At 44.7% G+C, this 19,836-nt stretch overlaps 1 protein-coding gene across 1 annotated transcript; it reads right to left on the bottom strand.

Annotated features, from left to right (window-relative positions):
- Positions 1-1,305: 1,305 nt before the first annotated feature.
- LOC115547634 (GDNF family receptor alpha-4) lies at positions 1,306-19,086 on the bottom strand. Its single transcript, XM_030362003.1, has 8 exons — positions 18,544-19,086; positions 12,585-12,851; positions 12,319-12,411; positions 11,249-11,621; positions 8,597-8,706; positions 8,324-8,458; positions 7,273-7,427; positions 1,306-4,996 (listed from the first exon to the last, which is right to left on the bottom strand). The coding sequence occupies exons 1-8, from the start codon at positions 18,605-18,607 to the stop codon at positions 4,796-4,798; spliced, it is 1,398 nt and encodes a 465-aa protein (XP_030217863.1). The 5' UTR covers positions 18,608-19,086; the 3' UTR covers positions 1,306-4,795.
- Between the last annotated feature and the right edge of the window lie 750 nt (positions 19,087-19,836).

The raw sequence follows: 19,836 nt of genomic DNA, 5'->3' as shown, positions 1-19,836 counted from the left end.
ATGCCAATCAATCTTCTCTGAAAATGCTGGATTCAGTATACCATGCAGGACTAAGATTGCTTAAAAATTCTGGTTTCCGTACTCATGACTGTAGCTTGTATGAACGTGTTGGTTGGCCTTCTTTGCACAATCATAGGTTGGAGCATTGGTATATTTTTCTTTATAAGTGATTATAAAGTTCACTTTATTATGTGAACTGCCGCCTTATATGTGTTCTCTCCTGACTCCTAAAGTCACCACCAGGAATTTTAATCTTCGATCAAATGGGCAAATCATATATGACATTTCCCGAACGCGAACTGTCTTCGGGGAGAGTGCCTTTAAAGTTTTGGCACCCACATCTTGCTATAAACTGCAGAGTCATCTTAAATTAGACTGGATTCTAAAAATGAAACAGTTTAAAACTAGGATAAGGAACTATTTGGGTACTAAACGCACATCACATGTGCTAATATTGATCATTGCTGGTGATCACGTTGAGATGATGTTAAATTGCCAATTGTCTATTTCTGTTTTTTAATGTGTGTTTATGTAGAACTGTATGCTGCTGTCTTGGCCAGGAATCCCTTGTAAAAGAGATAGTGAATCTCAATGGGATTATTCGTGGTAAAATAAAGAATACAAATAAAAACGTTCTTACCTTGGAGTCAAGACGGATTTCATCTGCATTGGGAAACGGCTATATCTTCATGGCTTAACAATAATGTTTGGTTTTAAAATAATTGTCTGGTATTAAACTATTAGATAAAAAACAGTACATGCACATGCAGCTGTCTCGGTATATTCTAAGCACGCCACCATCTTTATAAGATAAGAGTTCAATTATTCTGCACAATGTCACACTGCTGAAGCCAAGTCAAAATAAATAATGTTCCCCATTGGGGGACTATTAAAGTGTAACACGAACCCAAAGCACTCATGCCATGTTTTTCACACAGTTGCTGGGTTCTGTCACTATAACAGCACTTTGCAGATACACTTGGCTCAGCCAATCAGAAGTAATGTCTAAACGCCAAACATCCAATCCTGTCACAGCTGGCTTCGACCAAGGCGGCAGTTTGTCTCTGACAACTAGTGATTTATCGCCTATTTTGGATCTTGGAAAAACGTTAATTTAACACGGACAATGACACGTAAACCTGTGATCCTGTGTAATTAAAAATCTCCACTGAGTTGAGTGAACTTCTGATGGCGTTGAAGGTGTGCATTTGTGAGGGTCTGGCCAGGCGGACTGCCGTTTTGTCCAGACTTTTAAAGACATTTTCCATTCATGTAGCACCTTTACTTCAAACGCAGCCTAGAAAGTATGTAAGACGTATTACGTTTTATTGTACATTTTGCTTCAATAAATGTGCACATCATTGATTATGAAAAAAACAAAACAAGTATTACACCAAATATACATAATCATTTAGCATGTATATCTTCAAAACGCCTGTGTTTGACCATAAAGATGTATACCCCACTGATGTTTGCTATTGGAAATAATGCGTCTCATAAGGAAATATTCTTCCCGTTTGAAGATGTAAACCAACATGTTTTGCAGTGTGAAAAGCATGTTCACTTGTTAAGGCCAGAGTGCATTGATAGACATGTTTGGATGTTACCCTCCTATTCTCTAAATACTTCTATATTAACAGACTTCCTAGATTAAGTGCTGTGCATGCCCAGTCTAGACTCTGACGCAGTCCTCGGCGACATCACATCATAATCATAGATTCAGATTTATTGGCCACATTCTTGAATATGGTCGGACCAGTTCGTATATTCCAGTTTAATCGTTTTTGTCTGCACATGAAGAATCCAAACAGAGCCTGCTTCCTGCATGGCCCCCTGGCTCCGAGCTTACTGAACAACAACTTAATCACTAATCTTTTGTATCTGCGTAACGTGGCTGAGGGGTAATGGGACTCAAACTACAGCCCCATTAACTTCATGATGGGGGGGATTCGCTTCAGTTGATGCCAAAGTTAGAAGTAGCCATTGGGAGGGTTGACGTTGTCACGGGGGGGATGTATGCTGTTCAGTTCTTTGGTGTGATTTGGGACAAAGGTTTCTTTATGTCTGAGTTTTCTATATTTCTACAATAGTTTTCTATTATCTGTTCATCGAGAGTCACCCTACCAAACCAATAAAAGTCGTCATAGTCTGATCATAGGTTTCACTTTCAGTCAAACTCCCCGCTTTACCTAGCAAGCATCCTTGAGTAAGATTTCCTACCCCTACCTGCCCCTGTATGACCTGTCTCTGGATTCACTGTCTAACCCCTACCTGCTCCTGTATGTCCTGTCTCTGAATTCTCTATCCAACTCCTACCTGCCCCTTGATAACATGTCTATGTATTCACTGTCCAACCCGTACCTGCTCCTTGATAACATGTCTACTGTATGTTTTCACTGTCCAACCCCTACCTGCTCCTTGATAACATGTCTTATGTGTTCACTGTCTAGCCCCTACCTGCTCCTTGCATGTCTTATGTATTCACTGTCTCACCCCTATACCTGCTCTTTAACGACCTGTGCCTGTCCACTGTATGGACCCTACGTGCTGCTTAACGAGCTGTCTCTGTAGTCACCGTATTAAATGTCTAATAAATGACAGTTGTAAGTAGGAGCTTTGGGAATAAGGGGTATGTACAGTAAGTATGTTAACAACAGCATCTGCTTGTGGCCCCCCTTTTAAGTACACAAATCTAAACATTTATTTAGATAAAGTCCATGTTCATCAGGAATGTAGAACTTCAATGACTTAATATAATATAATGTGTATCATTGCTCATATTGACATTTTAAATCATCCTCATCTTGCAAATGCCCCTCTATGTTTGGGAGATCGATAGAATGAATGATGAATAATATGGAAAAATACATTCAATTTCCGAGGAGCACAGGAACCACCGTGGCTGGTTGACGCCGGCAGCGATCATCCTTTTGTTTATGGCTGTAATTATGTGCCCTTGGGAGCTCGATAAACGTGAATGATTCACGCTTGTCTTTGTACAAACACCCCTAATCCAAACACGGCAGAAACAAACAGCAAGCCAGATAAATGTCGGGGAGTGGTGAACATTGACATTTCAGAGATTACACGTAGCCCGCGGCTGACGGCGGGGGGGAGGCGAGAGAAGGCGGAAGTGGGTCTTTTCCAAGTTTCATGAAAATAAAAGTTAAATTCTTACTGAAAAAAACACACCCGCAATTTATACCAAACTTTGGCTCTGCGGCTCTGCCACAGCCCCCCCACCCTCTCCTTCCCCACACCTTCATCCCTTGCAGCAGAGCAATTTTGCCATGAGGAAAAAAAAAAAAGAAATTCATTAACATCAGCGAAAAATCTATCGGGCAGAGAGAATAGCTCCATGTGCTTCTGCACGATTAGAGCAGCCGAGAGGCTCCGCACGGCCACACATTCACGTGGAGGAACATTAACAGCCCTTTTCCTCAGGATAAAAAGAAACGCAGTATACCAGCAGTAAAATTACTTCCCCTCTTTCCCCTCCCCTGAGCCCAGTTGGGGGAACTTCCTCTTAATGTCAAGCAATTTGATTCTGCTCTTATTGCCGATGCTGATTTATTTTGTCCATATTGTTCCCCTCGGGTCAAACAGAGCTGCGGTCAGTCGGCATTTAAATGGCGATATTTGGCGTCCATCTGTGGCGCTTATAGAATGATGGTTGTGTCTCGTTTAATGGACGCAAGGTCCTCGTGCATGGTTTGAAAACACACATGGACTAGATTCAATATGAGGTGTTATCGCTTAAGGTGGGGGCGTTGGAGAAAAGTTTCCATGAATGGAATCAAAAATTTAGCTAAATGTTTTGTTTGTATTTACAGTTGTCAATAAGTGTTAGTATGTCATAGCTAAAGCAGTAATGTGCCAAAGATTTGGGTTTGGCTTTTGTTGGTGACAACTATGGGGGATGAGCAGTAATTGCAGGTGTTGTTTAGTTGTTTGCCCAGTGATTGAAACAATGTCACCTGTATTTAATTGTCTTTTTGGTTCTACTGGGAACGCTAGCGGAGAATGGAGCAAAAACCTCTACCCTCTCTGGTGGCCCAACCACTTCTGGGTCATGCAAAATGCGTCACAAACTGTCCCCGTTTGGGAAGTTTCCCAGGATTGTTGCCACCAACACCCAGTTCTTAACTTTCATAGCCCTGCTAATGCAAAGGCTTCCATCAAAGGGCAATAGGCTTAATCACCATTGTGTTACCTCATTTGGAGATGGACAATGACTTAACAGACATTTATTTCAATGAAAATCTTTGCGATTATTACTTACTTACTTATTACTTTAAATAGGAACAAGGAGGATTTCGAAGAGAATGAAATTTGAAGACTGCCATGCAATGATGATCAAAAGCCAGAGGCTGGCCTGAAAGCAATCAGGAAACATAGTTCTGTCCGAGAGACACCGCTTCTTCTTCCAGGACATTGGCTCAGTGTGGGACCGGTACACATTGTCCATCTTTACAGCCCCCCCACTGTCTCACTACAAACCTTCTTGTTGATGGCACCAATATACTCTCGGCCACGTCTAGACTTGATCAGACCTATCAATGCCACCAGCATGTAGTGGATGACTTCATGACCAACATAACAATTTAAATTACAATGACGGAAAATAACCAATATTAATGACCAATGGTCCAGATGGAAATCTGCAACTTTCCTCAAGTCTCATTTTTCTTGTGTTGTTGGTAGGGCCAAGCTTCTGTGATGTGGTGCGTGTGAGGGAGGGAGGGAGGGAGGGAGGATGGGGCCCACCGAGGGCCGCCAGTGAAGGACCCCAAACCTACTGTGGGCTCAGGCTGAGGGACCAGAGGGCCAGCCACAGCAGCAGGGGCAGCAGGGGGCCCGGTGTGGAGGCGGCCCCCCGGTGGCTGCCTCGGGCCCCTGATTCCATACCAGGGTCCTTTTCAGAAAATGGTGGGATGATGTTTAAGTCTTGGCTTTCTTCCTCCTCTTCCTTCTGTTTGTCCTCGCTGCTCTCAAACTGCAAAAATAGCAAATAAAAAAGGTTTCAAATCTAGAATTAGTACTTCATGAATGGAAATTTGAAGGATTTGAAGGATACGTGTATTGCATATTTACAATGCTTTCATTGAATGCATTGAAAGTCATCCCCGTGCTTGATTGAGAACGTTCTAATCTGAGTTGAGACAATATTATTATGATCATTATTATTATTATTATTATTATTATTATTATTGCATTAACGATGATAATTATTATTATTTTTATTGCTTTTATTTATATTAATATTTGTATTATTAGGAGGAGAAAATGTCTTAATGCAATCGGGGTGAGCAGGACCTCTGCTTGAGGTCATCATGACATCACTAGCTGTGCTGCCCCAGGCAAGCTCATATTGGCTAACAAAGCTCATTAGCCAATATTCAGAGACCAAGATTAGTCAACAGTTCTAATTAAAAAAACAGCTGCAATATTCACAACAGATAATAATATTTGTTTCGTCATCAACATCATCTCCATCATCATCACCGTCATATAGTGATGACATTTTAATTGTGAATGTGCGAGTAATCAAAACACACCAAATTACCTGAAGATCATAACATGAACAGCTTAGGGGCTACACTCTAAACACTTCTCTCTCCATGTGTCATTCTGGAGGAGGGTAACACAATAGGTTACCTGCCAGCGTTATCTCTTCTTGTACAGGTGTAGGAGCCAGGGGAGAAGCACTCTATCTCCTTCGGCTTGGAGCCTGACTGTTGCAACGGACAGCCAGGTCCTGCCAGAGGACGCATGACGGTACCTTCCAGTGGCCGCTTTCACTTTGCTGGCTCTTAGCTCTTAACGCGTTATGCTGTGGCCCAGTGGGCACATCCTGCCGCTGGTCTAGACATCCAGACAGAGGGTCCTTGCGCCCTGCACTTTGCCTTTTTTGTCACGCCGCATTGGGTTTTCTTCTGAGATGCTATACCAAGCTGAGACCGAGCTCACACGGACAGAAACCTAGTCCTCACCTAGTTGAAATACAGGGGGATCCTGGTAAGACCAGGTTAGAACCAGGAGCAAGGGAACCACTAGTGAGGAGGAACTGGAGTTTGGATTTTGGGGCAGCTCGTGTTCATTGTAATGATGGTTCTGTCATCATATTAACACCAACTGCTTTCTAAATATAACGTTACTCTTATTTTCTTTTCAAATGAAGGGAAATTCACAATGCCATTGCCCTTTTCATAATTTCCAATTTTTTTTGGTGGTTTTAGTTTTCATAATCTGCATAAACCCAGGCTTCTCAAGAGAGAGCATTGTCTTGTGCTGGCAACTTCTCCTACCTACCCTCAAAATTTAACAATGCAGAGACTTATCATGTCGTGTTTCCTGAGACCCAACAGGCAATCAAAGTATTGAAGGAAACAAATTAAGCCTATCATCGGAATTACTTGCCGTTGTTGCAGTAAAAGTTTTATTTTTCGATGTGTTTGGCTGGCCTATTGTTACAGCTCATTATTCAGCAATGTATCACAACAAGGGGATCTCCCGTATAGCAGCTTACTGTATATAAAATACCAGTGCGGGGGATATCTCGCTAAATTGAATATAGGTTTCCGAGAGCGGCTTAACTGTGGGAGGACGGTGGGGCTCAGGAGGAAGAGGAGATCGGAGGAGAGCAGCGGAGAGATGAAGAATGAGAAACGGATTAGGGGGAAGGGGCGGGTGCGAGGAAAGAGGGAGACGGGGCAGATGGGTATGAATAAATAAATATTAACACAAGAGGGTTGATTCTATTGCAGTAAACACCTACAGCTAATCCTCCACTGGAGGGGAAGAGTGCGATAAGAGCAGGCAGGGGAGAGAGGCGACGGACGCTGTGTGCCTGGATGTTGCCTGGATCTCGCCTCCTTTTGCTCTCTGGCGTTTGTTTTTTTTCCCAGATTGGTTTGCAATGAGGCAGATGTTTACACCCTATGTTAACATCTCAAACGTGAACCAAATTGGTGTTCTTCCCTTACTCAAGACTATTCTGGTACTAATCACAATTTTGTCAATTGAGTCGATTTTATCCACAGAAACTTGGAGTGACTATTTAGATAGACGTCCTCGGGTGTAGGTACGGGTGAGGCGCGTCTTACCCAAGGAAGACACCAGAACCACGAGACTAACCTCCCCCAATATAATATAATAATTTAATAATGAATGTATCATAAGTACTGATTGGCCATTCTGTTTAGTCACTGTGGTATCACTAGACATTGTTACCGCTGTGGGTAGAGTAGATCAGCTTTGTGTTATGCTCACTCTGGTGAAGTCCTGGAGGGTCTGGACACTGACCCGGGGCTGCTCCTGGATGACCGGGGGTGGGGGTGGGGGTCGAGAGGCTGGCGGCGGCGGCGTGCTGTCCACGGGAGAACCGCCGCCGCCAACCTCCACTCCCATGGAACTGATGGCGTTTCCTGGAACACAACGGCACGCACTCTGATCAGACGTGTTCTGGTTGTGTTCTGCACGAAGCGCTGAGGGCCATCCAGCACCATTAAAACCTCAGGTAGAGGAGCTATGATTCACGGGATGTCATGTCCATGAGTCAGACACGAGTGACGTGACATTTTCCCAGTGGATGAGTTGAAAGCTAACTAGGGCTCTTGTGGACTAGAAGTTTCATCCTGAGGGCAGTGATTAACATTGGCCACATTGTTCCATTAAAATAGAGACGGCATAAAAAAGTCCTCATGTGGGTGTGTGCGCAAGTGTGCGAGTGTACGTGTTTGTGTGTCTTCCTAGAAATGGCAGCCTTAGATTTAACCAGCGGTGTTAGACATCTGGTAATAATTGTCATCATTTTGGGGATATTTTTACGAACGCGCATCGATCTTACAGGCAGCACATTGTTTACAGCACCAATATTGAAAGAGCATGTCAGTATATATTTTACCTAATCAATACTAAAACATAAACATATTTGGCAGATAAAATTATCCACAGTGACCATCTCAGAACGATCAAAGCACCTAATCGATATTGGAACAACTACAAACATTTAAAATTCAGTGTGAACAAGATTGCACAGAAAACAACTGTGTGCAGAGAAGCTAGAGATGGGGGCCCAAAAGTTTAGTGCCTCTGGGGTTTAACTCCCAGTCGAAAAGGTACTGGGTTTGATCCCCAAGGTCCACAGCCTAACCTGTAGGCATCCTTGAGCAATGGATACACAACACCATGCCTGCTCCTTCATGTCATGTGTCTGAATTCACTTGTCTCCCTTTGGTTGAAGCCTTGAAAGGCTCATTTGCATACTCAAACGATGCATATAATTGCCTAATTGAGCATATGCTGATGACGCTGTGCTTACGGAGGCAGGTGTTGCTGCTGAACATGTTGAGGATCTGCTGGCAGTCCTGCCACTCATTGCCGCTGGCCTCACACGTGCACCACTGGGACACCTCCGTGCTGCTGTTACTGATGTAGTTAGGGGTCATAATGGTACCTGATGGGGGGGGGGGGGGGGAGCGATATTACAGAAATATGTAATGTACATTACATAAAGCAAAATTGTATTTGTGCTGTTCTAAACCCACGACCACCTTTTAAATATATGGGGTCGGGGGACGGGTCTGCTCCTCACCTATGAGTCCCTTGTATGCCTGCAGACACCTGGCTCGGCTCTCCTGCCCGCAGCCCGACGGAGAGAGAGAAGAGGGCTGGCAGTTGCGCTGGAAATCTGCAAAGCGGGATCTGAAGAGAAAATGCCCGGGCATAAATGGCAAGACTTTTACTTTGAAGGCCTGGTCCGTTTCAGTGTTGGGCAAGCTAGACAGCTAGACAATTTCATAAATTGAGAAAAAGAAAAAAGTGACAGTCCAGTGTGTGGAAAGATTTTTTTTTTGCCAACACAGCACACTACACCCTAACCGATTCCATTCTTATGTTATGATATCTTGATGATTTGTTAGTAGGACGTTAAGTCAGCGTGGATCCCAATTGGCTATCGTCTTTCCAATTTTATAATCGATTGACTACAGGATATTGGATCGCAAATATCTCAACATATTTAATATTTTTGATGTCGACTCGGTGAGGGCTGATCGGTAAAAAACACCACTAACTTACCCCACACCACAAGTAGAATCAGCAACAAATCTAGGCTTTGCTGACCAGGGACGGAAGGGAGAATTCAGGGACAAAATCTGGATAATTATTCTGTGGTGTGTACTCGGCATTCTCTACCAGTTCCTCACAAACTTTGCAGTTAAAGTACATCACTAGCTATCCCCCAGAGAATTGTCACAAGCTAAGATACAGCAACAGTGCAAGTTGTTTACTACATCGAAACAATTCGATTTGTTTTCACATTGAACCAACTTCATTCCAAGTCAATCCTAGTGAGTCCATCATGTAGGCAGGCAAACCATGTTCAGTTCACTCTCTGCTCTCTCTTTTCCAAAACCAATTTGGGGACAAAAAGAAACAGACGAAATAACCTGTGCTCCACACAACAAAAGGCAGGTGTGTGTGTTTGAGTGTGTGTGTGTGTGTGTCACTCGGGATTAATTCTTCTTCTTCTCTTTCGCTCGTGCGTCTGAGGCAGGATGGCAGGATTGGTACATGAATACACGTCATATGAAAGTGCTCCTGTTGGCTAGACTTACAGGTCCGTGTATGTAGGTGTCACTTCAGCAGGCATTTTATTCGCCACGGAGCGCCGTTGTTGAAGTGTGTGGTCAGTCAACTCACAGCCATGGCATTTATAGTCGCTGTTTGTCCCTAACAATGGGGGTGGGCGCGCTCCTCCGTGCAGAGCTTAGATATTTCAGGGGTGCGCGACACCAGGGGAATACATTGGTCCCCTGAGTGGCTGCAGAGAGACGAGGCGGGCCCTAATGTGACCAATGTATTCCCGGTCCCCTGAGGACAATGATTTTCACGGTCCCCTGGTACGACATATTTCACGCGGATCAAAAGTAATTCTAGTAAATTAATGTTCGATACAATATGATGCATCGACAATAGTCGTGACAATAGTTCATAGATAGAGAACTGAAAATCCCGCGGAGAAATCGGCGAGACTTCACTTCAGAGCGTTATTGATTTATTTATTTTTGGTGCTGCAGAACCACGAAAGAAAATATATATTGTGGTCGAGGGATGTTCGTTTCTACTCATAACACAGGGTCTACGGTTATATAGAATATATAAATATGGCACACAGAAGGCTTGACCACAGAGAGGCCATGGGCCCCTTTTTATTATTTATATTCTGTAATCTTTCTTTGCCAAGAAAGTGCAGCAGGGCAGCACTCTCCCCTGTTGCCCCCTCCTCTCGGCAGCCATGCAAGACACAGTATGTACCATGCCCTCGGTGTGATTACGTCATATTGGGTTTTGGCCGGCTTGTGCAGTTCACGCACGTTGTCCTTTTAATTAGGTTTGACTGATCCGAAGAGTTTTATTTCAGACCACAGCAGAAAAGCTCCAATGCGCTTGAGCTTCAGAAAAGGTATCGTGGACGCTACTGCGCCACTTGTTCAAGGTAACAGTGACAGCTACCACCATGCTACTGAGAAAGTAGCTGCCACTAGTTGTAGCGACTCTACTGCCACACTGGTAGAGGTTATAGTGTTGTTAAGTACTGTATATGTTCATGGTCAGTAGTTGTTGTTGTCCCAGTTTTTCACTTCTTCCGGTTGCCTGCTTACTTTGGGGCTTTTACGGTAACCTGCACACCTAAACAGTCCATCCAATGACCTGCAGTCTCTCCAAGGACCAACAGTCCAATCATTTACAAATCAAGGACCCTCTCCCCAACTCAGCTGGTCCCAGTAAACCTTCGCCTCGACTCAGCTGGTTCTGTGAACCTTCTCCCCTACTCAGCTGGTCCAGTTTACAGACTCAGCTGGTCATAGTGATCCTTCTTACTGACTCAGCTGGTCCGGTCAACATTCTCCTCTACATAGCTGGTCCAGTGAACCCCCTCCCCTGCTCAGCTGGTCCAGTGAACCCCCTCCCCTACTCAGCTGGTCCAGTGAACCCCCTCCCCTACTCAGCTGGTCCAGTGAACCCCCTCCCCTACTCAGCTGGTCCAGTGAACCCCCTCCCCTACTCAGCTGGTCCAGTGAACCCCCTCCCCTACTCAGCTGGTCCAGTGAACCCCCTCCCCTGCTCAGCTGGTCCAGTGAACCCCCTCCCCTACTCAGCTGGTCCAGTGAACCCCCTCCCCTGCTCAGCTGGTCCAGTGAACCCCCTCCCCTACTCAGCTGGTCCTAGAGAAGCGTCTCACCTGCACAGCTGGTCCTTGTAGCAGTACGTCTGCAGGCTGAGGCAGTTGGGCTTCTCCGCCCTCTCCTCCCCGCTCCGGGCGCTCTCCTCGAAGGAGCACGAGGGGACGATGGTCTTGCGGCGTCGCTCCCCGCACAGCGGGTCGGAGCAGGGGCAGAAGAGCAGGGCGAAGCTGTACTCGTCGGGCACGCGCTCCAGGAAGCGGCGCAGCGCCCGGTGGCACTTCTGCCGGTTGCAGCCGCTGTCGGAGCCCGTGGCGCGCTTGGTGCACGCCACCACGTACTCAGAGCGCAGGGAGCCGCACTTCTCGAACAGGCCGCAGTCCTGCGCCGCCTTCAGACACTGGTTCTGTCCGTCTACCGCGTGGGACGAGGCTGGAGGGAAGGGAGCGTGGAGCGGTGTTTGATTGAGGACCCACGGTCATACGAGACATGCGACTCTGCTCGTCAACCCTCTTTCCTGTCTACGTTCCCTCTCCCGTCCAGAGAGGCTTAGAAAGCCCATAAGCCCAAATGTTTGGGGTCACCCAGACAATTTCATGTTTTCCATGAAAACTCACATTTTTATTCAACAGTTTTCAGCTGTGCTAACACAATTTCACAAGGGTTTTCTTATCGTTAATTAGCCTTTTAACACGATTAACTAAACAATGTACCATTAGAACACAGAGTGATGGTTGCTGGAAATGGGCTTTTGTACACTTATGTAGGTATTCCATTAAAAATCTGCCGTTACCAGCTAGAATGGTAATTTACCACATTAACAATGTCTAGACTGTGTTTCTGAATCATTTCATGTTATCTTTATCTCTTAGTGACCCCAAACCTTTTCAAAAACTGTTGAGAATTGAAAGTCAATAGTCTGGATAGCCTAATAGCTCGGGTGTCTTTCGACTTCTGGCTGTAAGATTCTGTGTTCGTTCCCCATGGTCCACAGCCCAACATGTAATCCTCCTCGGACAACATGCCCGAACAATAAGTTGCTTGGGGTAGTGTCTGCTAAATGACTAAATAGTAGTAAATAAAAAACAAAGTGTGACTGTGGTGTGTGTGTGTGTGAGTAGGTCCATACCTGACATGATTGAGGCCATGTGGGACATCTCTACGTTCCTCACAAGGTTCAGCTCCAACTCCTCGTAAGGAGAGACCTCATACTCCTCGTAGGCTGGGGGGAAACAAGTGGAGCCGTGGTCACACACACACACACACACACACACACACACACACACACACACACACACACACACACACACACACACACACACACACACACACACACACACACACACACACACACACACACACACACACACACACACACACCCCCCCCCCACCCACCTGAGAAGCGCACCGTCCAGTACACCTTGAGGCAGTGCTCCTCCCGCCGCGAGCCCCGCTGGCACTTGCAGGCCTGCAGGGGGCGGTACTGCTGCAGCGCGTGCTGGGCCTCCAGGCACTCCCAGCGGGCGTCGGCCCCCAGCGGCGCCACGGCCTCCTCGGCCACGCAGTACTCCAGCAGGCGGTAGAGCACGGCGCAGGGCTCCTGCTGCAGGCAGCCCTGCTCCGCCACGCCGCAGTCCAGGGGGGCGGGCGCCAGCGCACTGCCTGGACCCGCCGCGGGGGAGGTGGTGGGGAGGGGCAAATAGTGAGTGGGGCAGCTGGTCAGCAGCATGCTGTCGTATCGTATGTTGTACGTAATGCACGCACTTATTGTACGCCGTACTTAGTTGTGTAGCATCTTATCCAAGCTATCTTTGTTGTACACGGGGAACGGGTTTACCTGCCGATTGTTGGTGCTTTGCACTTGGTTCTGTGAGCATCCTTACTGTACAGACAGAAACATATTGTTACACCTCTTTCTGACAATATATCGCTTTGGATAAAGGCATCTGCTTAATACTCGAAATGTAAATGTAAGTTCCCTACTACTATTTGGTCGTTGGCAGAAGCTTCATTCCTAGGCGACCCACGGTGAGCATGGTTTTACCACTGGTGGTGGTGTTGATCAGCCTTTACGAGACGTTTCTAAATGAACGTCTGAATTCAATGGACTGGATTTATGTATTGTAGACCCCGTGGTGGGGACTGAACCAGCAACCCTTTGGCCGCGAGACAAGCCGGGCCATCTACTTTCCATAGCCTTGCTAGAGGCCAACATCATCTTGGTAGTAAAGCCCACCCCCAGGAGACGGGGTAGATTATGAAGACATTAGACATCATCAATGGTCAATATCAATTATGTATGCAAAACACAGCCATGTGCTGGCTGGTTGCTGCAGGAGGTACTGCATTACCTTGCCTGAGCGCTTCTGTATTGTAATGATGATGATCATTATTATTGTGATTATAATGATGATAAGGATGTAAATGTCTCTCGTATCCAGCCTACAGTCTGCTATTAAATCAAAGTACAGTAAATACATAATTTATGCTAGAGGCATGCTACAATTTAACTGATTGCACGTTTTCCACCGTAAGTGGGTACCAGACCATTACCATCTCTAGATCAAGAACTTTGAATTTAAAGCATTTTTTATCTAAAGATCACAAGTGGAATGACGGAGTCTGCCTGCTTTTGCTTGCGGAGAGTAATAAGCAATCGATGCACAGTGTGAGTCATTGTCTTTGACCTTGCCACAAACAAGTCAATTAAGTTAGCCCGATGAATGCGAGGAGGCTTATTAACTAAATCTGATGTGACAAGCATTGAGTATGTGTTTTATAAAAGCATGAGCAATGGGAGGACACCAAGCCTTAAATGCAGAATCATGAGCCAGGCATGGCCACATTCATTGATAGCAAAGAGGAAGAATAATAATAACTGGAAAGTCCACAAATAGCTTATCCACCCCAGGGGTCGTTCTTGGTTGAAGAAGGGAGCGTGAACAAATGTTGAACCGATACAAAGAGCGTACGGTTTACATAAAGGGGACCGATGATTTAATCCACAAGCGTCGGAAAGAGATCCAACGACAAACCTGGTTAGCGTCAGAGAGCAGAGGGACATCTGGCGTCGTTGACCCGGCGGTGGTCCGACCACGTTTGCTCCGATGGGCACTTCTGGATTTCTCAATTTCTGAATTTGGGATGGAGGGTGACCCACATCTGACCCCCCCCCCCATACATACCACATCATCTCTAATGGCCTGCCTTGGGCCCAATCCCATTTCTACCCCTTACCCCTTCCCCTTACCCCTCCCCCTTGTTTTGAAGGGGTGAGGGGAAGGGGTAAGGGGTAGAAATGGGATTGGGCCTTGGTCTCTGCCGTCGGCTGTAGGAGCCTATAAGCAGATCTGAAGGAACCAGTAGTGGGAGAAGATATCTTCAACAGTGTAGCAATGGAGCCCCTTGTGCAGCCCTGAAGGTCCTGGTCTATCTCCACAGACTACTTTATGTCAGTATTACCAGCGTCTGAATGCGCTGCCGTCTGAAATTGCCCAACAGGCCTGGTGCAAGGTTATCTGTTTGTCTCGTGACATTTCACATCTGACACTGACATTAGTCAGTGACAATTCAACCTTATTAAATATAACATAATAGATGGATAATATGTGGTGTCAAATGATCAATCACAGGAACTTGGGCAGCCTAATTCGAGTGCCCAGACCAAACTCAGGCAGTACAAGATAAGGTGGTGATGATGAGCCAAGGCAGATAAACTTAAATTCAGGATTATTATTTTTTTTATCACGACAGGACCCATTCGCTCCACAGAAACCCCATGCGCGCCAAAAGCCAGACCTGCAGTCAACAGTTGCGATCCCTCATCGCTATAGCTACAGACATTGCAAGGAGACAATACAAGGATGTCATCAAAGGCAGACAAACAGGTTGAGCAGGCAGACACCAGAGTTCTGTGGGCTGTAGACGCCCGTGGTAGAGGTGGTGCTGTCAGCGTAGGAGCAACGTGTTATTACTAGGTCTAAACTATGGCAAAATCTCTGTTTGGCTCTCTTCCCTAGTTCAGGGAAGAATACTGTAATAACTCCTCTCTTTTCTTCGCCATGAAGCCCTTGAGGAAGGGTGCCCCTCCAAATCATTATGACGCAAACTATTTATTAGCCGCTAGGATTTGTTGTCCCATAATCATGGGATTATGAACTACATTGTCAAAAATGTGGTTTGTGTTACACAATACGATGCTCCATGCCTTTTTACAAACAATGGAAAAGTTTGGCTGCATAAACCAATTCGAGGAAACGCATCCACCAATTTTTTTACATATTTTCTAACGGTTCTCTTCTCCCAGAAATAATGTTGGCGGTCTTCTCAGCCACACAGCTGGTCAGCTTAGAGATTCAGATTTAATTGATTACAGTTGGGGGAAGGAAACATGCGCCAAATATGGAGACCCAGAAAGTCATGGAGTGGGATGTGAGCCAGTTTATGAATGATGCAGTCTATCTCTTTACTTGGTCTCCACAGTGTTCTTGGCATGCAAGGGTTGAATAGGTAACCAGAGGTGTGAGAGAACACCTTCAGAGGCTTTGGCAGAGCTGCCACCAGGCCCTGGATCAGGAGCAGGGAGAGCCTGTTGGGTACCAACGGAGAGCAGGCTGTCTGCATCTGGGCTGCTTGAGAAGGGCTTTCTGATGTTAAAATGCACAAAAATAAATAGGAGCTCTGGTTGCAGCTAATGGTGTCTGCATGTGGATCAGGGATTGTAAACCGATCACTGGTTGCAATTCCAATAGCAATCTCATGTTTCAGAGAGGGTGTGCGTCCCCCCTCAACCTGATAGTATGGGAGGAATGTACTTAATGTTTAAAGGAATATCATTATTATTTACTATACATATAAAGAAAGTGATCATTATCTTGCCTGTATGCTATATGAATGAACATAAGTGTGAAAAAAATCATAAAGCTGTCTAAACTCAAATGACAGACCCAGAAAGGGCCTCCTCAATGGTTAACTTGGAGGGTCATGAAGAAGCCTAGCAACTGTTGTTGAAGACTTGATTATATTTATAAACAAGGAAGATGGCTCGGCCTCTCAATGAGATGAGCAGGGTGTCCTTGTACCGTACCACACAACCCTTTATGGTTTTACTATCGATAATAGTATTTGCAACCTCACCTGTGCACATATCTCCTCGTTCGAGAGCCATCAAGCTCCCGGTGGGACCATTCCCTACTATAACAAAGCTCTCTTAATGGTCATTCAACAGTTTAAGAAACTCTCTGCTAGAGAACAGACGTATGCATACATTCAATTATCCTGTATTCTCTGGGATTTCCTGACCTCTGTTCTTGTTTTTTGTGGTACTTTCTACGACAAGATCAGAGAGACGCACACCACCTGTCTATCCATCCGTCCCTCTATCCATCTATCTATCCATGCATCCATCTATCTAATCATCCATCTATCCATCTATCTATCTGGCCTTCCATCTATTTATCTTTCTTGCTATCTATCTTCTATCTATCTTTCTGTCTACAGTATATTAAAATCGAAATGGCTGAATCACTGAGGAATTCAAACATGATTTGCTAAAGTACAAGAAAAATAATACCTTCATATAAACTCTTCGGATTTATATCCTGGCCTACTTTCAGTTTCTAAGTCCAAGGATCAATAAAATACACTGACCGACATAAAATTCTGCTCGCTCTATGGGCCATCCGACAAAACCCTTCATAAGAGTTCTCATAAGTGCTGATATAACTGCAAGCGTTATTCAAGCGTTCATATAAGTGTGAGTCCACAGCTCTGCTCCTTCCTGAACCCTGATCAGCTCCACTAGTTCCTGGACACTAAACAATCACATCGAGAAGTGTTGGTTTAGGTTGGTGTACCTTCCTATGGATTTTTCTATGATATAATGTCAATGTACCCACTACGACTCTGCAGCAGCCATGACAAGGTTTGATCTAGGTAAAAATAATCCCAAAAAGGATTTCATGCACTTCAGCGAATATCTCATTGTGGTTTTAGAAAATGAAACGAGGCCATTGGGTCAAGACTGAAAACGAAATGCATGAAACACGATGATAAAAAAAAAAAAAGCCTGAATATGACCAAATACAGACTCTTGCTTTTCTTTTAAATATCAACAGCAGACATGTTCTGCTACTCTGCAACAAAAGCAGGCGTAACAAAGGCTGGACTAAAATAGCTCCACAGCTAACGGGGCTACAGACCCGCTCTAAGCAACGCATCTTAAACACTAAGCCTGCGACGGTTCCCAGCGCAGGTTCAATGACGCAATTAAGTCCAGTTACTGGGAAGGTATGCTTGGCTTGCTTTCTAAAGAAGGGACACGTGTGTTGTAGCATAGGCTACAATGTTTTTAGACCTTAAGTGAGAGTAGGTCACAATATTCATATTCCTAGATTGAAATATGCCTCAGAATGATTGGATTACCATTCAAGTTATTTTAACTTGTCTGTTTTCTTATGGAGCTCCAACATTATTATGGATGTTCATGTTCAGTTGGTTAGTTGATTGATTTAGATCAACAATTATTACTTTCAATATAGATATTTTCAAGGCGGGAGTGAGACGGGATCGAGATGAACTAAACACCTTTTAAAGAGGACAGGAGCATGGATCAGAATTAATTCATGAAAGTGATTTGTCGGCTGGATGATTTAGAAGAAAAAATGCCGTGACAAGAGGTTTTTTAATGATGATGGACATAAAGAATTTTAGCCCGTGTGTGAAGTTCTTACCAATGACACACACACACACACACACACACACACACACACACACACACACACACACACACACACACACACACACACACACACACACACACACACACACAGCCAACAAGAATAGATTCAACAAATAGTAGGGGTTAAGATAGATATTTGGTGCGTAACGATGGATAATATGACATCTCTCACCACGGCGGCACGATGAAGGTGTTATGTTGAACGCATTCATCCTCTTTTAGACAATTTCTAATTGATGGAAGATTGCCTTTATGCCCACATATCAACAAGACGGTTCACTTAAATGTCCGACCCAGAAGAATACACAACTCCTCTTTGTCAAGAAATATTAGATCTCACGTCTAGGCCTATGTGATCAGAAGTAAATTCGATTTAAATGCTGATTGAGAAAAAAATTAAACAATTGTAATATTTTTTTTTTCTGAAGCAATTCACTGGTATTGTGAATCTTAACTGAAAATGAACTCCCCGAGAAAATAACCAGAAATTATTTTTTCATGATTTCAGTATTGCAGAATATTTTTTTCTTATAGTTGGAAACTGCCTAAATCACTTAATAAAGTCTCCCTGACTAGGATTTCACGAACGAGCAATTGAAATGCGAGCCTGCTTACCACATGTGAAGAAAATCTGAAATAGTCCAAGGATCATCATCCTCCTCCTGATGCCGGTTGACATTGTAAAGAGTTGTGTCTGTTCAGTCTAAGATAAGACGTGCACACTAAGTGATGGGTAAAGGAAAGTTACACAGCTCGGTGCACCATGTAAACGAACACGTTCTCCTCCAAGCTCACATGTGCGTGTTGAAATAAAGTCCTTCCATTCTCCCGTGGGATCTCGTCCATAGATGCCGCTTTCATCTATGAATGAACGACTTCCCAGACAGATCTCAAAAGTTTCCGTTCAGGGTTCTGCATCTAAAACAGCATCGTCGTTGTTGCTGCTGCGCATGTCCACGTCGGGTACCTCTCCAAGGCATTGTAGTCCCAACGATCACACAGTTGGGTAGTTCGTGTTGGTGACTGAGCGAGCGACTCCTGTGAGTGCGTGCCCTTATTATAACGCCGAGCTCGACTATGATTGGTCCGACTGTCGGAAGGTCTGCATATTCCCCTGAGATTGACTTTGCAGTATAGCCTGTCTGTGTGTCAGTAATGTTGTTGCACTGTACAAATTTATGGACTGAGAAATCTTTTAGTAACCGCATCAGAGTTCAGCTGCCACGTGCAAAAACAAGGCGGGTGATCCCCTACCGAGAAACACACGGGATGGCTCCGCACAAGTGGTGAAGAGAAGATATCCACCTTCAACCATGACTGGGAGATGCGTTCAGGGTTAGAATGAACCATTATAATTCCCGTAGGCTATTTCATTGTTATTCCAGAAAAGGCTACACGTTTACGTTAGTAGGCCTACGTCAGGTAGGCTATTGCACACGTAATTTAATCCAGATCGTTACTGTGTAGACTAGTTAATTATAGGGTAAAATGTGGCGGCACTAGCCAAGAGGCCGGCCTATGTAAGGTCTAAACTACAAGTTCAGGGTGATTGCGTGACTTGTGTCCTTGTGTGTTACTACAGCTCCCCCTGGTGGGTTATATGGTGAATGTGATAGCGGTAGCCTACAATTCGGTTTTTTTTGGTCTGATTATGTAATTAAAATAACTAATGTGACGGAACCAAAAACATATAAAAAAAATTAAATAGGTTTGGATAACTATAGAGGAAAGGGTTAGGGTAAAATAATACAATCTCTTATTCAATTAAAATTATAAATAACAAACTTTTTACATTTGTTTTTCGGTAACTTTGCATTCGTTTTTCTAGAAATAGAGGATCGGTCAAGTGAGCTACAATCCGTAACGATATTCCCCAGTGCTATTTCTAAATACATCATTCCAGTAGCG

This window comes from Gadus morhua, chromosome 7 (assembly GCF_902167405.1).
Source record: "Gadus morhua chromosome 7, gadMor3.0, whole genome shotgun sequence".
Taxonomy (NCBI): domain Eukaryota; kingdom Metazoa; phylum Chordata; class Actinopteri; order Gadiformes; family Gadidae; genus Gadus; species Gadus morhua.
Note: the sequence above shows the minus strand (reverse complement) of the source record. Positions and strands in the feature narration are given on the sequence as shown.

Coding starts and splice junctions, on each gene's coding strand:
- LOC115547634 (XM_030362003.1), bottom strand. CDS start 18,607: ATGTCAACCGGCATCAGGAGGAGGATGATGATCCTTGGACTATTTCAG. Junction 12,412..12,584: donor CTGGACGGTGCGCTTCTCAG/GTGGGTGGGGGG, acceptor GTTTCCCCCCAG/CCTACGAGGAGTATGAGGTC. Junction 8,707..11,248: donor TACAAGGACCAGCTGTGCAG/GTGAGACGCTTC, acceptor TTTTCTCTTCAG/ATCCCGCTTTGCAGATTTCC.